The sequence below is a fragment of the Liolophura sinensis genome, chromosome 6, assembly GCF_032854445.1.
Source record: "Liolophura sinensis isolate JHLJ2023 chromosome 6, CUHK_Ljap_v2, whole genome shotgun sequence".
NCBI lineage: Eukaryota > Metazoa > Mollusca > Polyplacophora > Chitonida > Chitonidae > Liolophura > Liolophura sinensis.
The window spans coordinates 66,921,864-66,946,597 of record NC_088300.1 but is presented as its reverse complement, the minus strand read 5'-3'; the positions used below and the strand labels follow the sequence as shown (position 1 = coordinate 66,946,597).

The 24,734-nt window shown below is 40.2% G+C and overlaps 1 protein-coding gene across 1 annotated transcript; it reads left to right on the top strand.

Moving 5' to 3' along the window:
• The first annotated feature begins 2,831 nt into the window (after window positions 1-2,831).
• LOC135468775 (potassium channel subfamily K member 16-like) lies at window positions 2,832-24,460 on the top strand. The gene is made up of 5 exons (XM_064747195.1): window positions 2,832-3,022; window positions 8,866-9,021; window positions 13,608-13,940; window positions 20,605-20,777; window positions 21,720-24,460. The coding sequence occupies exons 1-5, from the start codon at window positions 2,881-2,883 to the stop codon at window positions 21,951-21,953; spliced, it is 1,038 nt and encodes a 345-aa protein (XP_064603265.1). The 5' UTR covers window positions 2,832-2,880; the 3' UTR covers window positions 21,954-24,460.
• Window positions 24,461-24,734: the final 274 nt, after the last annotated feature.

The window sequence follows — 24,734 nt, the reverse complement described above, 5'->3', positions numbered from 1 at the left end:
CAGTGTATATGAAAGTTATGCGGGGATGAGTCAGTTGTAATAAAATTAAAATCATCAGAATGAAAGTAAATTCTGTGTGCGTGTGCGTGCGTGCGTGCAATGTAGAAACTGGAAGTAAATATGGAGGGAGTGTCCAGAATCTCTTTTGCACTCTGCTTGTCTAATTGCGCTCAACCGGGAGTGTTGAACAACATTGCCGGGTTGGATATGTGAACCGGTGCAATCAAAGCCCAACTGAGATACATATTGTATTGTCGACAACTTACATATTAGTTTGAATACCTTACCATTTCACTCATTCCCCTAGAACATTGTGGGCCAATTCCACAAAGCCATTTCTAACAAAGTGGAATTTTAAAATGTTATTTTGGGGCTATATAAATTAACGACCTGATAAATGTGATCGGACAACAAATGTGTACAAATTTCATTTCCCAGTACCGAGCACTAAGCGTTGTGAGGAGGTTTTGACTTCTGATTGAAGCCATAAAAGGCTTTGTGCAATCGGTTAAGGCGTTGGTGTTTATGGTTAATTGTAATTAACATCATTGTTTTTTTCCCTTTTTTAACTATTTCTGCTTGGTGCCACGATGCGTGTAATTTGCTACAATTTATGCATTTACATGAACAGTTAGAATAAAACCCTAACTGAGGTAAATTGACAAGAGGCCGCACTTCACCATTTGCCAGCTATCACACTGTCGTTGCTTCTCTGGCTTTCTCCTTGTGCTGTACATCTTAGTTATATATACATGAGTCGCCAGAACGAGCATAAAGTACAAACTCAATCCTGGCCTTGGACAAGAAATTTGTCGTTTTTTTCCGCTCTTTTGTCGCCGACGCTCGTGTGGCCGTCTCTGCACTGAAGTTCGTTGAAGGTTCTTGCACCATGCATTATATGAGGTACATGTATGGACAGCTCCGCGTCACATGTATTGTACAGTAGTGTATAGCTCTCCTACTGATGGCACAGTGTTGATGGATGGAGTGCTTAAGCGGGTAGAATCCAGCCGGTTATATAGACACGGAGCCTTAGCTGAACCAGCTATACATGACCCTTTTTTTATCGTGCATTTGTCTGTCGTACACTCAAAAAATTAACCTGTTAATTTTGACAAAGTCTGTTTGGGTGAGGTTAGAATGTATTCTGCTATTGCAGCAGATTGTTCTATTAACTACAACACACATTTTCTATTAATTTAACATACAGATTCTATTAGACTAACAGGATATTATGGTGAATATGACACTGTATTATGCTATAATAACAGAACAAACTCTAGCATCATGAAGACAACAAACTTTCTGTTAAAATTTACATTAATATTTGAGGGTAGCATTACTGTGCTTCTCGTCTAATGCTAATTAAGCCCTCGACCAACATCAGCTGAGGATTGGTATAAGTATGTAGGCCCCAATATCCTTGATGTGCGTGGCAAATGTCTCCATTCGCTAGTTCGTAATAGTTCGACGGGCGATGCATAATTACGTGGGTATATAATTATTTATGATATATTACATTTCTCGATATATTACATGTATAATGGCAACAGTGGAATGACGAAGCTGTGTGTCAGTAAGACCAGCGGGTGCACTATTCATACATAACCAGGATATACCTGAAACATTTGCTGACATGACGTTATGCCATAATCATTCATTCGATACTAAAACAAAGTGCACGTGGCTTTTGCTATGGTGGCTGATAGCGGCTATCTAGGCTGCGACCTTTAACACAATCGCAACCTTCATGTCCCGCAGAACAACCGCAACACGCAAAGATCGGGGTCGCTTTTTGTTAAAAGTGCGTCCTGGGCGACCCTCGTGCTCCCGCGGAATACGTGGAACCGCGCCCACTACAAAAAGACAGTGGTACAAAGGGTCAGTCAGGTTTTTATTGGTGGAAGAAACCAACGCAAACCGTCTCCCTTCGCAGGCAGAAGGTGTGAGAGCTGGATTCGAACTCGCGACCTCAGTGGTTAAGTGCCTGATAGTCGAAGCCAGCCAATGCTTTTACCGTCTGAGTGATAGTATTATAACAATACAAGTCACAATGCAAATATATTTGCACAGATCAACGTATTCCAAACAAAGTACAATTCATAACTGGTTACAGGTCAAGTTTTATATGTCGAATGGATCCATATAACGATTATTTCCTCTTCATTGCTGCTGGAGCACGTTTTTGGCATAAACCACTGTTCATGAATTAAGTCACGTGTTATAATCCACCTCTCGCGAGTTAGGCCGCGTCCTTATGTCTGGAGATTTGTGACTTACTTCATGAAGGACGGCGGTGTCCTTTAGCCATCAACTGTTCTGTGGAGTATTTATTACGTGGGGAAAGAAAACAGCCATATCTGCATCGTTGTATAATTCTTGTGGGGCATGTAGGCCTAATTTCTAAGAATTTATCAGTACAGCAGTACATATTTATATATACGTTAAGCATTCACAAACGGCTCTAATACTTTATATGTGAAGACCTATTATTTACAATGTGAATACAGTCTTGTTTACTAGTGTATATTTAGTTATACATGGAAGGAAGATAATACGCATGTGTAATAGTCATGCTTAGTGAAACCGTCGATACGCCTGCACGTGATATAACGGAGCCTGAAACATACATATAGTTTTGTCGCTACATGAGAAGGCCCTTACTGTGTAGGCCTGCATAGTACCATATGCATAAATGTATGACGCGACCCGTATGTTTCAATCCACAAGCCATGCAGGACTGTACCAGGAAACCTTCCCATCCGCCCTGCAAGCTATAACACGGCTTGCCAAAAGATATATAGATCTCTCGCTGGATACCAGCCTTCCTGACATTTTTCACACCAGCCGTCATGGATTCGACACCCTGAGCTAATAACCATGCACAACAAATATCTATGGGTGTTGTTTGCTATAGTGTTTGGATACATTCTCATAGGAGCGGCTATATTTCGAGGTCTCGAAGCTGAGAAGGAAACTGAAATGAAAAACTTTTTGGAAGACGAAATGAACAAATTTATGGGTGAGTTATTGTATTTTTGGAGTATTTTACAAAATGTTAAAACGTAGTGGTTGGAATCCGTTTCCGATAGCATATATATGTCATTCGTGCTATAGCAGCTGCACAATCATCACGTGTATAGGCCCACTTACACTTTCGTTATTCTTTCACGAACCCACCCAATGACTATTTGTCGTAATAGCACTGAAAAAATTGTTAATTACGCAATCATACATATACATTACTTATTTGTGGGACTGAAGTTTATTGCTGTATCACTCTGTTTCCAAACGCTATAATTATTGGTGGTTTGTCAGCCCAAAATGTCGCTACTCATCACTCGTGAAAACTTCGGGTAGATTTTATTGCCGTTTGTTCCAAAACCTTTATGAGACATTGTACGCGTGCTTGTCACATGGAAATATCACTGCTCAATGTCTCCAATAAATTTTTGACGGGTGTTATTGGTGTTTCATTCCAAAACTCATTATGGTAAAACATTCTGTGTGGCTTGTCAGTCCAAAATGTCACACCTCATGTCTACAGGAAATATTTAGGCCTATGTTATTGTAAATTTTTTTCCAAAATGTTGATGGCGAAACATTCTGGGTGTGCTTCTCAGCCCAAAATGTCACACCTCATGTCTACAGAAAACTTTGGGTGAACGTTTTTACCATTTCTTCCCAAACCTCTGTTGGGAGACATTCTGGATGTGTGTGTCAGTCTAAATGTCAGCACTCATGTCTACACGAAAAGTTTATGGTGAGAAATTCTGGATTTGCTTTCCTCTTGAAAATGTAACTACTCTATGCCCACACCGAAAGTTTATGGTGAGGCGTTCTGCGTGTGTTTGTCACCAAATGTAACTACTCTATGTCTACACGACAAGATTATGATGAGACATTCTGGGTGTGTTTGTCACCAAATGTAACTACTCTATTCCACAACGAAAGATTATGATGAGACATTCTGGGTGTGTTTGTCACCAAATGTAACTACTCTATTCCACAACGAAAGATTGTGATGAGACATTCTGGGTGTATTTGTCTCCAAATGTAACTACTCTATGTGTACACGAAGATAGTACGGTGAGACATTCTGGGTGTGTTTGTCACCAAATGTAACTACTCTATGCCACAAAGAAAGATTATTATGAGGCATTCTGGGTGTGTTGTCACCAAATGTAACTACTCTATGCCACAAGAAAAGATTGTGATGAGACATTCTGGGTGTGTTTGTCACCAAATGTAACTACTCTATGTCTACACGACAAGATTATGATGAGACATTCTGGGTGTGTTTGTCACCAAATGTAACTACTCTATTCCACAACGAAAGATTATGATGAGACATTCTGGGTGTGTTTGTCACCAAATGTAACTACTCTATTCCACAAGGAAAGATTGTGATGAGACATTCTGGGTGTGTTTGTCTCCAAATGTAACTACTCTATGCCACAAGAAAAGATTGTGATGAGACATTCTGGGTGTGTTTGTCACCAAATGTAACTACTCTATTCCACAAGGAAAGATTGTGATGAGACATTCTGGGTGTGTTTGTCTCCAAATGTAACTACTCTATGTGTACACGAAGAGAGTACGGTGAGACATTCTGGGTGTGTTTGTCACCAAATGTAACTACTCTATGCCACAAAGAAAGATTATTATGAGGCATTCTGGGTGTGTTGTCACCAAATGTAACTACTCTATGCCACAAGAAAAGATTGTGATGAGACATTCTGGGTGTGTTTGTCACCAAATGTAACTACTCTATGCCGCAAGAAAAGATTGTGATGAGACATTCTGGGTGTGTTTGTCACCAAATGTAACTACTCTATGCCACAAGAAAAGATTGTGATGAGACATTCTGGGTGTGTTGTCACCAAATGTAACTACTCTATGCCACAAGAAAAGATTGTGATGAGACATTCTGGGTGTGTTTGTCACCAAATGTAACTACTCTATTCCACAACGAAAGATTGTGATGAGACATTCTGGGTGTGTTTGTCACCAAATGTAACTACTCTATGCCACAAGGAAAGATTGTGATGAGACATTCTGGGTGTGTTTGTCACCAAATATAACTACTCTATATCTACATGAAAAGATGATGGTGAGACATTCTGGAAATGTTTTGTCACCAAATGTAACTACTCTGTGTACACGAAAAGGTTATGATGAGACATTCTATATAGGATATACGTCAAGACTTTCCTTATATTGACTTTTATATGTGATTGTATGACGTTAATACGGTAAAATATGTATATATGAAAACTGATAGGAATTTTGCCCCTGGCCTGGCCACAAGTTTGTCCAAGCTGTCATGCATATACGTGTAAAAGTCTTGAGCACGACGATGAACACTTAAAAAATAAATAGATCAAGGTTCGAGGATAAAATGTCGCTATATCTGTTTATTTATTTGATTGGTGTTTAATGCCGTACTCCAGAATATTTCAATATTATGGTGGGAGGAAACCGGACAGCGCCCGGAGGAAACCCACGCCCATCCGCAGGTTGCTGGCAGAACTTCCCACGTACGTCTGGAGAGGAAGTCAGCATGAGCTGAACTTGAACCTACCGCGACTACATTGGTACAGAGGTTCCTGGGTCATTGCACCATGCTGGCAGTCTAACCTCCTCGGCCACGAACGCCCAGCGAGTTGCTTTAGTAATTTTATGTTTGATGAGAGAGGTATATTGTCGATATTATGATTTCATTATGAATTCAATAACCTCCATGAACACTGGCTCAATGCTGCTTTAAAAAAAGCTTTATTTCTGCAATTGAGTGCTATGAAAAACCATTTCCATCCATAAATATCTTTTGTTTTCCTTTTCTGTACTTGAACTTGTATGTTATAATACATAAGCACGGTGGCGTATATGTTTGTGTCCATGTATTTGTTTACGTTTACAATCGCCGTCATAAGACTGAAAATTGTTAAGTACGACGTAAGAGGCCCAAGCATACATACACATACACAAACGTTTACCCAAATATTTGCGTATACCGTTCATTCTACAGTGTGTAAATATTCTATATTTGTTACAAGCAAAATGGCACAAACTTTATGATGCTGTTTTGTGATGAGGTAGAAACATTTCGTTATATTGCCTTGGCAATGCCGGATGTTCGTATGAACTTCTTTTTGTGGCAAATACATCGGCTATATAAGTAAAACATCTTTCATATGGAAGCTTGCATACCGGTATAAATCTGGATTCTGCAGGTGGACTATTAGTGCCACAGGCTTTACCCCTTTATATAACCATTATTATCTCTTCCCATCATGCTTTGCCGACTGGCTTATGTGTGTACATATACCGCGTAATAAAATTGTATATCTTTACAGACACATTTGCTGGCAGTTCGGTCTACATGCATTTTCCTGACTCTTTCCCCCAACTGTAAATTTGCAGCCAATTGCGTTGTTAATTTAGCCAGGTGCTATCGTAATTTATAGTAAAGTATTGGATATACATCTGAAGACAATATACAACGATTGTACACGGCCTTGGGATTTACCCGGGTCCTGTAGTTCCATGTTCAAACTGCAACAACATATGTATATACCCCTCCCTCGTGCGAATGCCAAACACCAGCTAGATTACTCGGGTTTCCTATACTCTGAAAGCGTCAATTCATTGCAAAGTAAACCGACAGGTGTTGCTCAAAATAACTCTCACTGTGTGATGTTTAAGGCGATAATTGACGACTATACCTTCCCAACCGACGGAATCATGTAATGTTTAAACATCCTGATCCTTTCATCATGTAAATCTGATATCTTTGGTGCACTGCACAAAACATCAATCAAACAAAAAAATACATGTACATGTAAACCGTGTTGAAATGCTTTATTCATTTCAATAGGGTTTTATATGTCGTAGGCCTACACAAAAATATTTCACTCATATGCTGGTTGCGACAGGAGAGGAAGCCAGCATCAATTGGTCTTGATCTCACAGCAATCGCGTCGGTGAGAGAGGCTCCCGGGTCATTGCGTTGCGCTAGCACGCCCACCACAAGCCACGGAGATTCCCCTGAATGTTTGGCCTGAGGCACGTACAACGAAGATCAAACCGTGCGTTTGGGAGTTCATATCCGTGAGAACGCTGGTTCGAGTCCCAGTCTCCTACTCGATAATAATGATGGCAGTTTTCGCCGTATTCGGCCGCACGTGGGAAGTTCTGCCAATAACCGGCGGACGATTGTGGGTTTCCCCTGGGGTCTGACGCATGTATAAGTGAAATATGTTTGAGTACGGCGTAAAACACCAATCAAATAAATAAATAAATAAATTTCGCAGCAAATTTTCGCAGACATCCCGGCAAAAGCCGAAGTTATTTTGCACGCAGGCGTCTGGTTAAGTGATTTGCCCAAGTTAAAGGTTTGACGGGCCCCAGTGGTTCAGCTCGCTTCGGGGACGGTAGATCCAGGGCTAATCCTGGGTCGGGTCACACCTAAACCATCTTAAAAGAGGAAGTTGTAGCTTCCTCGCTTGACGTTCAGCATTAAGGGGATAGTATGATGACTCGGGTGGCGCGGCCTACTTGCCTTCGGTAAGTCGTCTCATTGAAGCAGCACTAGATAAAAGAGCGGTGGATATCCGTCCTGCAACAAGGAGGCATATTGCAAGTACATGCACTCTAAGGATTCTTTCGTCGTCATATGACTGAAAAATCGCACGACGTTAAACCCTAAGTACTCACTCACTCACTTAAAAGTTTCACCGCTCGACCAGCAGATCAACCAGCGGACACACAGACAAATAGACGAACACAGTTTCCACCTGAACCCGTGTGAAGAAAAAATGAAGAATTCACGTATGTCGTACACTATAATATAGGCCCACAAGGGTATTTATGCGGATTGTCTTATTTTGTTTTGTTTTTGTGTATATGTTTAATGTCACAAAAGCAAACGGGACAAATGCGGTGGGAGCAAATAATGCACGTGCTTAAAGTTCCTGCTAATTCCTTGACACGTGCCAGTGTATGTATGTATGTACATGTGTGTATGTATGCTTGGGGTATTTAATTGTTCAGTCATCTGACGAAGAGGGGGCATTATGTGTGCGTACATATACTATATATTCTTGTGGGAGCCGTGCAGCCAAAGTGCTGTCGCCACTGAAGTATCATGCCGAAGACTCCGGACATAACACCCCACCCAGACACATTATACTGACACCAACACAGTAGGTTAGCGCGCTAGCGCAGCGAAATGACCCAGGAGTCTTTCACCAATGCGGTCGCTGTCAGTTCAAGTCCAGCTCATGCTGGCTTCCTCTCCTGCCGTAAGTGAGAAGGTCTGACAGCAAACTGCGGATGGTCGTGGGTTTCCCCAGGGCTGTGCCTGGTTTCCTCCCAGCATAATGCTGGCCGCCGTCGTATAAGTGAAATATTCTTGAGTATGGCGTAAAACACAACTCAAATAAACCTGTTCAACCAGTCATGTTTCCTTGCTCTAACCTCTCAGTGCTGAGAGGTTAGAGCAAGGAAACAAAACATCTCAAATAAACCTGTTCAACCAGTCATGTTTCCTTGCTCTAACCTCTCAGTGCTGAGCGCTAAGCGAGGCAGCAACAAGTACCATTCTTTGGTATGATCCGCTGGTTCCGTGGTCTAATTAAAGAACTTCTGTAGGGCAAACGACAACTGTTGGCAAATGAGGTCGCGTGTTCGAATCCAGCTCTCGCTCAGCTTCGAATTCGGTTCCGTATCAAAAGGTTTGTATGGTATATCTCTTAGGCTTCCTCCACCCATTGAGGAGATATGGAGACATTATGTACCTCCCTGCGTGAAACGTATTCCAGACATGATTTGACAGTGTCAAATTCCCTTTATCTTTTTCAGATGACAATCCACTGGTAAATGAATCCGCTTTACATGGATTACTGGAGCACGCTTCAAGTCACTGTGACATAATGATCAGAATGCTGCACAATGACAGTTCCGTGTGGGATTACACAGGTTCCATGTCTTTTGTCGTCACTGTCCTCACAACCATAGGTATGTCTACATGTCATAAATAATTTCTCATAGCTATATGTTATCTCTATATAATACGGGACCCCCTTGGCTCAGTCGGTTAGCGCGCTAGCGCAGCGTAATGACCCAGGAGTCTCTCACCAATGCGGTCGCTGTGAGTTCAAGTCCAGCTCATGCTGCCTTCCTCTCCGGCCGTAAGTGGGAAGGTCTGGCAGCAACCTGCGGATTGTCGTGGGTTTCCCCCGGGCTGTGCCCGGTTTCCACCCAGCATAATGCTGGCCGTCGTCGTATAAGTGAAATATTCTTGAGTACGGCGTAAAACACCAATCAAATCAAATCAAATCTCTATATAATACATGTCCCTAAGTTCCATTATTTATTGCAATTCCTACAATGTTTTAATCTCCTCCAGAGGATAGGCAAAAGCACCCCTTACTCTATATACATGATATTTATTTATTTATTTATTTATTTATTTATTTGGTATTGAAATCCCGATATATTTATTTGTTCTTTTAATGTGTACTCAAGAATATTTCACTTATATGACAACGGCCAGCATTACGGTGAAGAAAGCTGGGCAGAACCACTTGGAAACCCGCGACCATCCACATCAGGTCCCTGTCAGACCTTCCCGCGTACGACTCTATAGTCATATATGTAAAATTGACAAGAGATTCTTTAAAGATACAAATTATAAAGCGCTTATGATTTTGCATGGGTTATATAATATGATTTGCAATTGTTTCAAACACGGCACAATTATGTATTGTACTACTGACAAACTCCACCGATGTGATGTGTTCGATTCATGTGGGTTATCTGTCGTCTTGAATTTTCTGTTTCGGTGACAGTTTATCGAAAATCTTGCAGATCTAGTTGCCGTTCCGTGTACTGAAACTTTCTGCTTTTCCTGAATTGGTGGCCTCCTTGGTTTAGTGGTTTGCGTGTCATCGCAGCACAATGCATAACCCAGGAGCCTCTCACCAATAACATTGCTGTGATTCGTAGTCCAGCTCACGCTGTCTTGGTCTCCAGTCGTACGCAGCAACCTGCTGGGGTTTTCACCGGGTTCTGCCGGGTTTCCTCCCACCATAATGGTAGTCGCCGTCGTTTAAGTGAAATATTTTTGGGAAGGGCGTAAAACTCCAATCTAAAAAGTTAAAATACATAAATATTTCTGAGTTGTACTTTATGATTTCTCTTTGTAAATTGATCAGTAATATAATATGAACTTACTGTGGTCGAGTTACCTGTCACTATGTACCATGAGGCCCCAATTGTAGTTATCGGAGTTACCTGCACCTAAAGTTATTTATTTATTTATTTTATTGTTGTTCAACGCCACCTTCCAGAATTTTTCACCTATACGATGGCGGTTTTTGTTATTAGTGGATCGATTGCCTAAATTAACCCACCGACTTAACCTTTCCTATGTGTGACTTACAGATATGCACGAACTTTAGATTAAGTACACGGCCACACGAAAATTGCCGACCACTTATTATTACTAGGGACACTGGAGCCTCTCAAATAAGGTCATTGTGAGTTCAAGCCCAGCTCCGGCTGGCTTCCTCTGCGGATGGTCTTCGGTTCCCTCTTACTCTGCCCGCTTCCCTCCCACCATTGGCCGCCATCGTATAAGTGAAATACTCTAAACTACATATCAAAGAAATAGATAAACATATCGAGATTTCAACTATATTGGGCAGTGGTTAATATGTAAGTGACTGGGCGACGCCAAAAACATAATTTATGCAAATAACCCATGACAGTAGAACTATTATCCATGTATGTATATAGGGAAACAACGAATTCCAATTAAGGCCAACTAAACGGATCCGAACACATTGTCCGAGCACCGTCGAATGGTCATCGTTAGTAAATTAAATATTGTCACCAAGTCCACCAAGGGAGAGACGGGAAAGTTCCCTGCTCAAGACTGTGAAAGAATCCACTCTAGGGCCCGACTAACTCTGTTAAAACATAAGCACATTAACAACGAGTCACTGGTAACTTACATGACAACCACAACAATGGCTGCCATGCATAGTAACGTACGTATATCTCGCGTTGCAATCGTACATGTGTAGTTCCATCCCATAGGGAAAACATCGCTAATGACCCTTCGAGAAATCGGCCTCTGGGGCACGTTTGTAACGTAGTGTAACGTTACAGGCGTCCATACAATTTGTGAGACGGTACCCGTGGTTCATGAATTGCACAGGCGCTGGTACATGCATATATGTGTACACAGCACACTTTACAAACACATAGTACATAAGTCCCTGTTGGTAAATCCGATCAATTAATCTCTGTCGCCATAGCTGCATGTACACTCAAAAAATTAATCTGTTCATTTTAACAGGATGTCTGTTGTCTGAGTGATGCTAGAACGTATTCTGTTATTATGACATAATATTCTGTCATATTCTGTTAGTTTAACAGAATCCTTATGTTAAATTAATAGAGTATGTGTATTATATCTAACAGAATAACCTGCTTGTCATAGCACAATACATTCTAAGATCACTCAGACAGCAGATTTTCTGTTAAAATTAACAGATTAATATTTTGAGAGAGGTAACAAAGAGTCTTTACTCCGGGATAGCAAGGGAATGGTCCGAGGAGGTCAGATCTGCATTCAGATGAACCGACCGCATGGCTTGGTTGTATCATGTTCACAACTTACATCATGTTTGTATTACAGGATTTCTTCTTTATATATGACATACAGTGACAAACCTGTCTACACGGAAACTGAAATTCATCAAACGCTTATTTCATTGACTGATTGATTGATTGGTAGGTTGATTGCACATATAGACCAAACCGCATGATTAGGTTGGATCAAGTCAGAAAACAACCTGTAAAAATATCTGCGGCTTTTGTTTGTCACTGACGTGAAGGGAATGTTGGTGCTGAAACCCCAATGTGCTGAACCACAGAAAGGGCCACAGGTATACATGAAAACTGAAATTCATTGTCACTGTTCAAATGAGTGCTAGATTTCAACGCATACATGATGAAGCCCAATACAACATAAGAAAGTCTGAGGTTTTCGTTTGACATGAATATGCCTACATGTTTAATCTTATCCGCGCGTTTCACTCGGTAATGTTTAATGGAGTGAATGTGTACTTGAACTTTGTCTTCACACAGATCACTGAGGCTGTTAATTTTTTTGTAAGGAGTGCGACCTTTATATATTTTATTTATATATTTGATTAGTGTTTTAGCCGTACTCAAGAATATTGCACATATGACGGTAGCCAGCATTATGGTGGGAGGCAACCGGGCAGAGCCCGGCAGAAACCCACGACCATCCGCAGATTGCGGATATACCTTCCCAAGTATGGCCTGAGAGGAAACAGAGTGCGACATTTAACCTGAATGTACACTAGGTGGGCGTTCAATCCAGGCCAGTATAATTTGTAGATTCTCCAATTCTCAGTACGTAGGGGCAATAAGCGAATGGAGTATAAATTTGTTTATAGGCCTAGTATTGTGGGTTTTTTTGTAATCCGGGGTCCTGCGTGGCTCAGTCGGTTAGCGCGCTAGCTGCGAGTTCAAGTCCAGTTCATGCAGGCATCCTCTCCGGCCGTTCGTGGGAAGGTTTTCCGTACTGTACGATTCTTTTGTAACATTTTCCTCGATACTGCATTGTAGGATGCGGATGGGACTGAGCGCTCTTCACGCAGACTTATTTACCAATGGCCTTTCAGATGACCAGTCTTGTCATAAATGTAATTACAATGTGAAAATTCTCATCATTTTCTTATTGAATGTCCCGCATATGCCACTCAAAGGAAGCACATGTTCGACAGGTTTACTAAAACGATTTCTCCAAATGCTCACTTATCTATTTTCCTTCCGCATTGCTCAAAACATATCTCAAATATTTTACTTTTTGGATCAAATGACCTATCTCTTGAAGACAATAAAACCATATTCTGTTCTGTGCACAAATTCATTCAAGATACTCGAAGATTTATCCATCGTACTCACCAAGTAGTTCAAACAAGCTCCTTTTAAGGTACAAAGTGCTAAGACTGAAACCCATTCTTAAATCTGTTATATAATCGGTACTTAATGAAGTATATGAGTGTGTGCAGTATTGGATGCCTATGTGTATTGTAAATATTTTATTCTTCACTATCAAGTTTTGATTATATAAATGTATGATGTATATAAGTTTGAGGAGAGCCCCTAGTGACCCATGGGTTGTGGGATATCCTCAGTAAACAAATAAAGAATTAAATTAAAATTAAAAGGTCTGTCAGTAACCTGCGGATGGTCGTGGGTTTCCCCCGGGCTCTGCTCGTTTTCCTCCCACCACAATGCTGGCCGCCGTCGTATAAGTGAAATATTCTTAAGTACGGCGTAAAACACCAATCAAGTAAATAAATAATTTTTTTGTAATTAACCGTGCTAATGTATTTCAGTACTGTCAATATTAACACTGATATGCCGTCGTAGGTTAATTATTTTTACAGTTATATCAATAAATATTTCAATTCCACCTTTATCAGTACAATATATACCAATCAATTCCACAATCGGAGTAAATGATCAATTTACTTAAATTTTGTATGTTATTATTGTAGGCTACGGTCATCTCGCTCCGGCATCCCACTTTGGTAAAATCGTTTGTGTTTTCTACGCTCTGGTGGGTATCCCGCTCACACTGTTGTTGTTGAATGAGGTCTCTTCAAAGTTACACCGAGTTTCGCTAAGAATAAGTGAAGTGAACTTCTGTCGTAGTCATCCCCGGGCTAACGGCTTCGTCGGCTGCGCCCTGATCTTGTCCCTGGGGGTCTTTATCATGCTCATCATACCTGCAGCGGTCATCAAGGCACTGGAGGGATGGACTTTCGTCGAAGGAATCTACTATTGTTTTATAACACTGAGTACTATTGGATTTGGAGATTACATAGCAGGTAATTAATGCTTTTTCTAGCTTTGAGTAAACAGCTCTCTGAGTCGGTCATTCTGTCTGTCTGTCTGTCGGGGGAAATTTTGAGATCCTATATCTCTTATGTAGGTTGATACATCCACCTTAGGTATCATTACCAAGGTTAAGGATGGAAGCTGAAATCAACTGGAAATAAAATGAGCTGAAGACTATAATTAGTCTGGGAGACTAATTAGTCTCCGCGATAGGTATCATTGCCGAGGTTAAGGATGAAAGCTGAAATCAACAGGAAATAAAATGAGCTGAAGACTATAATTAGTCTCCACGATAGGCATCATTGCCGAGGTTAAGGATAAAAGTTGAAATGAACTGGAGATAAAATGAGCTGAAGACTATAATTAAGGCCTTTGGAACACTGAGGGCAGACATTGTCATATAATAAAAGGCTTACAGCATAGATAGTAAAACTAGAGCAGCGACGAGAGTCTGATAATTGGCAAATGATCGCACGTTACGCGTGAAATACGGCCTCTTGTCAGTTTATCTTACTTAGGGTTTTATTCTAACTGTTCATTAAAATACTTAAATAGTACCAAATTACACACCTTCTAGCACCATGGCTTGAGCAGAATTATCTTTAAAAATGCAGTGATGTTAACTGCAATGTATTAGACGTCACTGATCTAGAATGACTCAAAATGCTGTGTTGCGATCACATTCAACATACAATAACATCAAAACAATACAATGGGACCAGGCCTCGGGAATTTTTTGTCAGAAAAACACTTCAAAACCAGCGTTGTGTATACGTGAACACATCTATGCCGGTATATTCGCTTTGATCGCCCAAAGCCATATTACACAGCTAAGGATACAATGGGTATAGAATCATATTTTAAAGCATGCAACAAAACAAAATTATTACCTGATATACAGACGGCCCTTCAACCACTAACCCTAACAATGTACATGTATATGGACTCTCCACTCCTTTCTCTGTATCATGAACGTGAATGTATATGTTTTGGCTATGAAGTCGTGTGTAAAATGTACATATGTTGTGCTGTGTATAGTACTGTTCAAGTATATAGAAGAGGAGAGTGATTAATAGATCAATGGCGCACATACTGGCCCTATGTACTGGGATGAATAGTCTATGAAATGTAGTGAGATGAATAGTCTGTGAAATGTAGTGAGATGAATAGCCTATGAAATGTAGTGAGATGAATAGCCTATGAAATGTAGTGAGATGAATAGTCACTCATAATTGTTCTACCGAAGACATCGGCGTGTAACAAAGTAGACTCGAGCAGTCCGTTAGTACAGCGGTTAATTTTAATTTATATACTAGCGACACTGTCCCTGGTCGTGACACTTTGATATCCTGGCCTCTACTTGAGTATTGTATATGCTGGCCTCTGTGTATTTTATATACTGTCCTCTGGTTGCGTATTTTATATACTAGCCTCTGTCTGCGTATTTTAAATACTGGCCTCTGCCTGCGTATTTTATATACTGGCCTCTGGCGGCGTATTTTATGCATTGACACTATATTGCCCTTTCTCTGGAGGAATTAAACAGTCAGTTAACCCTGTAATTATGTTCATGTCCAGAATCTTTCATTCACGAATTCTGTCCACGTCTTGGAAATGGACAAGACTGCATATAACGATTGTTGTTACGATGTCGCGAAAGTACATGCGGGAATTCTGCAGGCCGTTCCACGTGCCAGTTTTCGTGATAAATTTTATCGCCTTCACAGAGGAGAGTGCTTGCTCCCGACATCATACTGTTAAATGGGTTCACAGCTCCACGACCGTCACAGCCGCAGTCAGCTCTAATCTGGGATTTGTGCGGCCATGCTCTGTAATCAATAATCTCTACCTAATGTAAAACCTAGTAGCTTTTTCCAGTCCTTGCCTGATGTATTAAGTAAATAATAGACTTTTCTCGGGCTACCAAAAATGTGAATTTCTTGTATCTGAATGTTTTTTCCGAATGATTTATCGGCAAAGGTTCAGAGATCTTCGACGACTTTCAAATATTACTTCGAGAGTTCCCACGGCATGCCCTTGGAATCGGTTCGTCCCACTCTGTAATATATGTAATTTAATTATTTGTTTATTTATTTATTTACTTGGTTGGTACTTTAGGCCGCACCAACTTACACGACGGTGGCCAGCATTATCATGATGGGAGGAAACCGGGCAAAGGTAATAAGTGAAATTACAGCTTTCCGGAATACCTTGCCTTGAATAGTTACAGATGGTATGAAGCTGTTGAAGCTAACGTTGAAAGCATACTTCTCCTTATGTAAGGTGGAAGGCCTTTCTTATACATGTTGGGAGAGGATACCTTCTTTGGGAAGGAATGTGTAATCCATCGGATTCCATTTAAGCCATGGCCAAATCCTTTCTAGAGATTTGGGCGATAAAGCATTCAGATTTGACCTCGGTGTTGTCCCAAGCTGTTTTGTACGGTTGAAGTTTACCAGCTTCCCGAGCGCTTATGTATTCTCTTAACAAGATTTGCAACCTTTTAAAGGGAAAGGAAGTTAAACCATCATTTATAGGTTGAAATATCTTTCCACGAACTCTTTGAAGCCTGTTCGGATCCCAACCCCACCATTCCAGATTGGCTCTCGTCTCATCCCATAAGTGTCCAAAAGGCTAAGGGACACATTCTATCAGTTCTTTGTTGGGATCATTGTTTTCATACCACCACAAATCTCAAAAGTTCCTGCGGTCCTCTATGATTGAGAAGCTTTAAAATATTTGTCCAATGTCTGGAATGGCAACCATACACTTGTTCCTTTCGAAAGCGAAGTAGAATCCCACTAAGGCTGTTCGTCATATTTGGTCCGATGAGTCTTATATATTATTCAGCCCAACGCCATCATATTTCGCTGAAGAGTTAAAATTCTTTTGATCTTGTCTAGCTTTTAAAGATGATAATATTTCTTACAGACAGTAAAAAGTTGGCCAGGTAGAGAAAATGGCAGCAGAGTCGATCCTGTTGTTGTATAGGTACAGAATAACGTCTCCGGAGTTAAACTACCGGTACCCCACACAATCAGGATGGCATATTTCGAAAACAGTACCAAATAAATATAAAGTTTGGTATATGGTATTTGTTGTTGTTTTCTATCTTTCTATTTTATTAATTGACTTAATGTTCAAGATATCTACCTATATACAAACGTTAGGGCCAAGAACCCAAAACATTGATTATATGCAGTTTCACATTAAACTTAATCGTATTGGCTATTTTTATTCGTACTTTTGTCAGATTAATCAATAATACCCAACCATGCATTAATGAACAAATCATTTACAGCCGTATAAGCGAAAAAAATCTTGATTATGGCGTTAGACAACAATCAAATGAATAAATAAAATCATATTTCTTCTTTATATATATAAATATGGAATATTTTAACAGGAAATGAACTGTATTGCATGACATTAAGACTGGGTATGTAATGATGGTTGATTTTATGTACTGTTAACATTTACTTACCACGTAATTGCGTCATACACAAGTAGTGTAACTCCGAAAAAAGACTTCATTGTGACTCAATATTTCGGTATTTTATTTAGCCATCATCATCTCCTGATATAATATTAAATATTTTAACATTGGCCAAAATACTGAGTCACAATGAAGTTATTTCGGCATATCATTTAGCCATCATCATCTCCTGATGATTGCTAAATAAAATGCCGAAATATTGAGTCACAATGAAGTCTTTTTTCGGCGTTACACTACTTATGTATTGCGTTAAACTCATCAGTGGCATTACAGGATTGCGTAGTTATGTGGTTAGTTCAAATCTGACTCAAGTAAAGTCCAACCATGCATTAACGAACAAATCACTTATCGTCTTTACTTTTTAACGCGTGCACGTTAGTATTAGTTCTACAAAATCCCATACTGGCTCGCATCAGCCGACAACGGCAACAACATGTATGGCTTCAGGGCGAAGTCGTGTGAATTCTGGCTGGCTTAGAGCCAATTAACCCGCATCGGGGCGCCATTCTGCACTGCTCGAACATCATGTATTAGCCAACATACCTCAACCAATAAGCCAATCGGAAGTCACTTATACGTCACCGTTTAAAAGTACTCTGATTGCAGGATGTGGAACATATAGTAATACACAACAGAATAACAGAATACACAATGACATTCGCCAAGTATATTGTCCAGTGGATGACGTTTTGCATATTGAACACTGCATGGGACTCACATCTACTGGCACAAAAATAAGACTCCCATAGACGTTATGTAAATTCGCAGCGAATGCAACATTGACAAGGATAGCGCCCAGTGTATGATATCATAAAATGAGCAATTGGTCTAGCTGGCTGTACCAGCTTCAGGGAATTTAGCGAACATAACAGGACCTTCTCATTGATAACAGCCCCTATGCTTCAGGTTTTGAGAAGATATTTTCGTAATAAATCTGACTTTGCTGAGAGATTATAAAGTAAAATCTCAATATTTTTCTTCAAGCAGTGAGTCCCCGGGCGGTTATCTGGCCAGCTCACCCTAGCAAGTTACTGCTGGCTCCTGCACAATATGTACGTATTATCATATGGGCAGCTGTTCTCAGTTCCCTGCTGATATATGTGGGGTTCAAAGTGCATCCGTTTGACACTTGAACTAAACATAAAATTCAGTTTATTGCAGCGATATCTGTCTATCCAATATAAGAAGCCACAGTGACAATCGAGAGCTAATAGGTTTCTTGACGTGACAGTCAATTATCTCGTAACGCTTTCAGCGCTAGTGATTGGCCAAGTTCCTAAGGGGTTCTACAGCATGACTATTCGGAATGAATTGTCCGTCAGTATCATACCCCCCAGTGCTGAACTTCATCTTCTCGGCATTTCAAAACAGTATAGAATTTTTTAAATAGTTTTCTGTGATATAATTTTTTCTATGTATATATAGTGTCAGACTTTATGTTCACTTTAAACAGCTACAGGCGTCGCATGCTGACTGTTATATACAGTTCTGTGCCCAGACAACATTGCTCTGACGCCAACTACATGTGCGGTAAATGTGTTAATTAGAAAAACATGTAAATGGCACACTCGGATGCGCTCCGTTGTCACCGGAAACATTTCATATACTTATTTATTGATTCTGTGTGGAGCATCAAACCAAAAATGTTTGTGTTACACTCCAGTCAGGAAAATATCTCGGTGTTTACCCACTAAGGTATTTGTGGCATTTCATCCGTTTTACGCAACAAGCTTTATTATAGTCCAGACGCTGGACCCGATTGATAGGGGAGTTAACAAGGGTGTAGGTACTTGACTAGCTTTATTACTACGATGTGTAGGAGACTACTGCTTATACCTCGTTTCCATGTTACATCGAGGTATTGCTAGCCTTGCAGTCTCTCTTTTTCTACAACGCTTGCATACATAAAAATCAATACCCATATATATATATATATATATATGTATCAATATATATATAATATATGTATCAGCGTTGTAGAAAAAGAGAGACTTCAAGGGGAATACAGAAAAATCGCAATGTCCATTTCATTTGATAAGCGTTCTTTATGTGGGGAAGCAATAAAATCTTATAGACTCGCCGTCTCAATTAGCGAAGAATATATCGATCATGGATCTCGCTTTGGGATGACATAGATCTATTTAATATAGTATTAAATACATATTACTGCAGTGTACAGCGTATGTGGGAAGGTCTGCCAGCAAACTACGGATGGTCTTGGATTTCCTAGGTCTCTGTCCGGTTTCCTCCCACCATAATGCTGGCCGTTCGATATGGTCGTTGATAAATGCATTTTTTATAGTATGAGCATGTATGAAGTGCACCGTAGCTAGTTATTTGTGTTAGGTCATCGTTCACATGTTTTGGTATCGTCATTACACCAGACATGTATGTTGAGTGAACAAAGAAAGAATTAAGACCACGGGCGAACAGAAAGAAAACATTTCCACGTCGCTTCTTTCCCAATACCTCACCTCTCTCTGTATCATATAAGATATTGGCGTTTATCAGCCCCGATAGCACGGTTGGTAAAGCGTCCTCTTGGGATGGGGGGGGGGCGGTAGATCCAAGGTCAATCCTGGGTCGAGGCCCACCTTCCACCTTCAAAGACGAAGTTGTAACTTCCTCACTTGGCGTTCAGCATGAAGGGGATAGTGCAACGACTGGTTGACCCATATCAATATGATGGCTTGGGCGGGACAGCTTACTTGCCTTCGGTAAGGCGTCTCAGTGAAACAGCTCTAGAAAAAGAGCGGTGGAAAACCGCCCTGCAACAAGGAGGCACATTACATGCACTTTAAGGATTCCTTCGTCGTTATATGACTGAAAAATTGTTAAGTACAAACGTTAAACCCCAAGCATTCACTCACTCCAAATTTGGTGTATGGGATATAACCTATGACAGCAAAATGCGGTTTAATATAACCGCCCTTTATTACATCGAACACACGAAGGGAGCCTAGAGACTAGTGCAGCTCTGACTCGAGTACAGTCATTTGGTTCAAAGGGTATCTCGTGCACTTAATAATAAATTATACAATATTATACATACATATTGAAAGTGACCCATGCGCATATTTAAAAAAAAGTACCTCTATAAAAGCCAAAAAAATGCAAAATGCACATGTCTCATAACAGTGTGCTTAATCTTCTTGTAGGTATTCATACACCGGGTATGAACGGCGCCTGGTGGGCGCACATTTACAAAGTCGGATTGTTCGTCTGGGTGTTATTCGGCCTGGCCTACCTTACACTGGTCATTAAAAATATAATGCACATTTTCTCAGAGAGCATCTATCCTGTTGAGACTCGCAACCGACAAGCCATCCAGGTATTTTTCCCATATTGCTGATTTCAAGGCCTTAGGCCTTGCTAGGTGCAGTTCGAATCCGCCCCTGGGACAGTGAATTTCTAGACGTCCCCGCTCTCCCCTTTCGTGGGTGAGATAAGCGGGTCGACGACGCTCGTATGACATTCCAACGTTTGCATCAATATGGTGTGCATATCTGTTCGTCACATGTAGGAAAGCTTGTCAGTAACTTGCCAAAGGTCGGTGGTTTTCCCGGGCGCTCCGGTTTCCTTCACTCATGAAACCGACTGCCATCGTATAAGAGAAAAATTCTGCATTATGGCGTTAAAGAACAATGAAATGAATTTAAAAAATCATATTTCTTTACCCTGTTATTTTTTCTTTCACTGTATATGGTGAGTATGGAATATTTTAACAGATGTGAACTTCATTGCATGACATTTAGACTGGATATAATGATGGTTGGTTTTATGTAGTATCAACATGTATATGTCACGTAGTTATGTTGTCCGTTCAAATATGACTCCCGGGACTAGTTGTTCAAACTGGTTTAAGATTTAATACCAGGTTTAACTTTAAGCCAAGTGTTCAATTTTGTACTGAGCTTAAAAAATTGTTTAACATTACATTAAATATGAACTAAAACTCCTAATGATATACTCTGACTTTGGAGAACTGCATTGGTTGCCGAGTTTGGTTAAAAATTTAAATATAAGATATGACATAATTCTAGTATTAGCTAATACACTGTCAAACGACTGGGCCCTGTTTATTTGCTCGCTACATTCTGCTGCTTTGCTATCCCACTGATGTTTTTGAAAATCTTCGTGTACTAGAAGTTAAGTCACGATCGTTAGTACATATAGACTCAGGCGTCGATCATCTGATCTGTGATGTTAAACTCTTCTATATAGACCACCGTATATATGCCACGACTATTTCAGTCTATTTTTTTCCCTGCAGGAAGAAATCGAAAACTTGCAGAAGATGATAGAGGCAAGCAAAGTGCGTTTATCGGAATGCCTTGACGACACTTATGAGAGTGAAAAGACGAAGTCTGAGGAGAAAGAGTCAACATTTTCAAAGAACCTCATCCGTCGGCTGTTTTCTAACAGAAAAGTAAACAATGAAAGCAGGGACGAAGAGATGTCTTCCTTTGAACGATGCCAGAAATCTTCATCAATGGTGACGAAATGATAAGAAGGTTCAGGGTTGATGAAGGGTACAATATATGCTGGCTCTTTTTATATCAAAGAATATTTTGGGCAATTAGTCTGTGTGGTAGACAATCGAAAGGCCTATTCTTTCGCGGGGCACGGTGACAAAATTTTTTGTTAATGCGATTTGTCGAATCGAATCATCAAATTCGACAAGTTGAATGAAAATAGAATATTTCACACGACGCGTCCACTTATCCATTTCGACAGGTTGATACGACAAACGTGAACGCGGCTTTAAATCAGAAATATTTGTCAAAAACTGATCTGATGCATGTAGAGTTTGAGTACTGTCAGTGAGCTCTTTTTGGAGATCTAATGGATGTTAAGGTTTGTGTACAAATCTAGAGTGTCGAATCGATTTGTCTAATTTGTCGGAAATTTTTCAGTACATTTTCTTGGATCCTTAGCAATACACCCTGAAGGTACGTTTGTCCGTATGCTAGGGGTTTTACCTCTGCATCATACTTAACAATTTTTCAGTCACGTGGATACGCGGAGTCATTAGGTGTGTGTACATATACCGTGTCTTCTTGTGGCAGGGCGCGTCCATGCCGCCAAAGTGTGGCCGCCACTGAAGTATTACGCCGAAGACACCAGACATGACACCCCACCCAGTCACATTATACTGACACGGGGCCAACCAGTCATTTTTCCTTGCTCTAACCCCTCCGTTCTGAGCGCCAAGCGATGGAGCAAGAAGTTCCATTTTTAAAGCCTATGGTATGACTCGACTCGGGATCCGGCAGACACCAGATCGTTCGAATGAACGGCTGACCAGAAAATTGAAGGACAGACATACACATTCCATCAATTATAGTTAGATTCTTGCGTGATAAAACGAATCAAGTTGATCAAAGCTGACTTGATGCTTAGGCATTCAGCGAAATTCAATGGCTTACTTGGATCTCTAGGATTTACCCCGATCCATGCGCTGTTTTTTTTTTATGTCAATGCTCGTTATAGTGCCAAGCTTGCGCGCATGCTCAATAATTTTACAGTTACATGCATTCGATTTAAGGGTGGAGACGCCTAGCTCATGTCAGCTTTACTACCTTTATATAAATTGAAACAATTTTCAAATATTAGTCCACTGAAAAATTAACCAGGAAATTTTTTACATGGTTAATGTTGCCTGCTCAATTTTATTCTCACGTACCACGATTCCGGTTTGCAAATCACTGTGATATGTGTCAGCCAGTTTTCTCAGGTGTTCTACGGTATATGTATTTATTTATTTATTTATTTGATTGGTGTTTTACGCCGTACTCAAGAATATTTCACCTATACGACGGCGGCCATCATTATGGTTGGTGGAAACCGGGCAGAGCCTGGCGGAGACCCACGACCAGCGGTATATGTACGGTATATTGTTACCAATACTGTTTTCAATTAAACATATATATTACTGTAACAACTCCAAAATTTTAAAACAAAATATATATCTGACAAGAACAGTGAGGAGTAATTTCAAAACAGTATGTTGACTCACTGAACAGCATCGATAAGTGTATCGACCAACGTCGACATTTATTCTCTGCCTTGCAGAGAAAAACATATTCAGCCTCACAAAGGAATTAAGACATGGGCATGTCACGGGAAGCTATCTTCAGTCTTGACGGCAGCACTATGACGACCAACTATAATAGTTGTGAATATCTCGATATTTCGTACTGAATAGCCCTGAAAAAATTGAGCTTTTATGCAGATGTCTGAAAAGCAGTGCACATTATTACCATTTTATATTAATATTTTTGAAGAGGTATGAGGCGTCTCTGAAATAGATTATACGTCTGTTATTTCTTTAAGGCGATCAGTTGTATAACTCGAATTTACAAAATACATGTATATATGTATATGTACATGTATATATCTTAATTATTTACATGACTTACGTTTGACAAATCATTATCAGGAAAGTTACATACACATCATAGAAACCGCATGACGCTTATTAAAGGTTAATCTTGGTTTTTGTACAATAGAAATGCATTATCTATTTCATGTTCATAAATATTTAAACAGATTTTGCCTCAGTGATAGCTTGTTGTCAAAGACTTTGACTACGCAAGGGCACGTGATAATGTCGAATTCAGTAAGATCAGCGGAAACGTTTTGATTGCTTTTCCTGATATTTTCCTTTGTATTCGTGCACTGAATTAATATGCAAGAGATTTTCTGTATGGGATAATTGCTATTTACTGCACATATAACTGCTTTTTCGGTAGTTTTCCAATAAAATTCATAAGCAATCATTTTGTCATGTCTGGGTCAATATAAAAACTACAGCATAGTAAAACCAGAGCAGTGCCCGCAGCGTAATAGTTAGCAAATGGTCAAACGTTTTACCGCTGAAATCCGACCTCAGTCAGGATTTTATTCCCACTGTTCATGTATATGCTTAACACTAGTAAAGTACAAGCCCTCACTCACCAGCAGGAGTAGGTTAAAAAAAGAAGCCTGACGATTAAATCATTCGTATATAGGTCACGTTGCATAAATCATGTTGTCACCAAGAGCTCATTTGATTAATGAAACCGCTTCGTTGGCCCTAATGTGTTATACAGCGTCCTGTCTTGAAGTCGGGAGACCCGGGATCAAACCCGGACCAGGTCATACCAAGACTTTAAAATGGTACTTGTTGCTGCCATCGCATGGTTAAATTGACGGAAGTATTTTTTACCATGGCTGGGTTAACGGGCTTAAGATGTTCTCAGGATTTGATTGACGGACGTACCCTGCGATGAATTTTGAGGTGTGT

Bases quoted from the DNA above. Each gene is read 5' to 3' on its own strand.
- LOC135468775 (XM_064747195.1), top strand. From the start codon at position 2,881: ATGCACAACAAATATCTATGGGTGTTGTTTGCTATAGTGTTTGGATAC. The intron at 13,941-20,604 runs GTAATTAATGCT...ATCTTCTTGTAG, and splicing joins ATTTGGAGATTACATAGCAG to GTATTCATACACCGGGTATG. The intron at 20,778-21,719 runs GTATTTTTCCCA...TTTTCCCTGCAG, and splicing joins GCAACCGACAAGCCATCCAG to GAAGAAATCGAAAACTTGCA.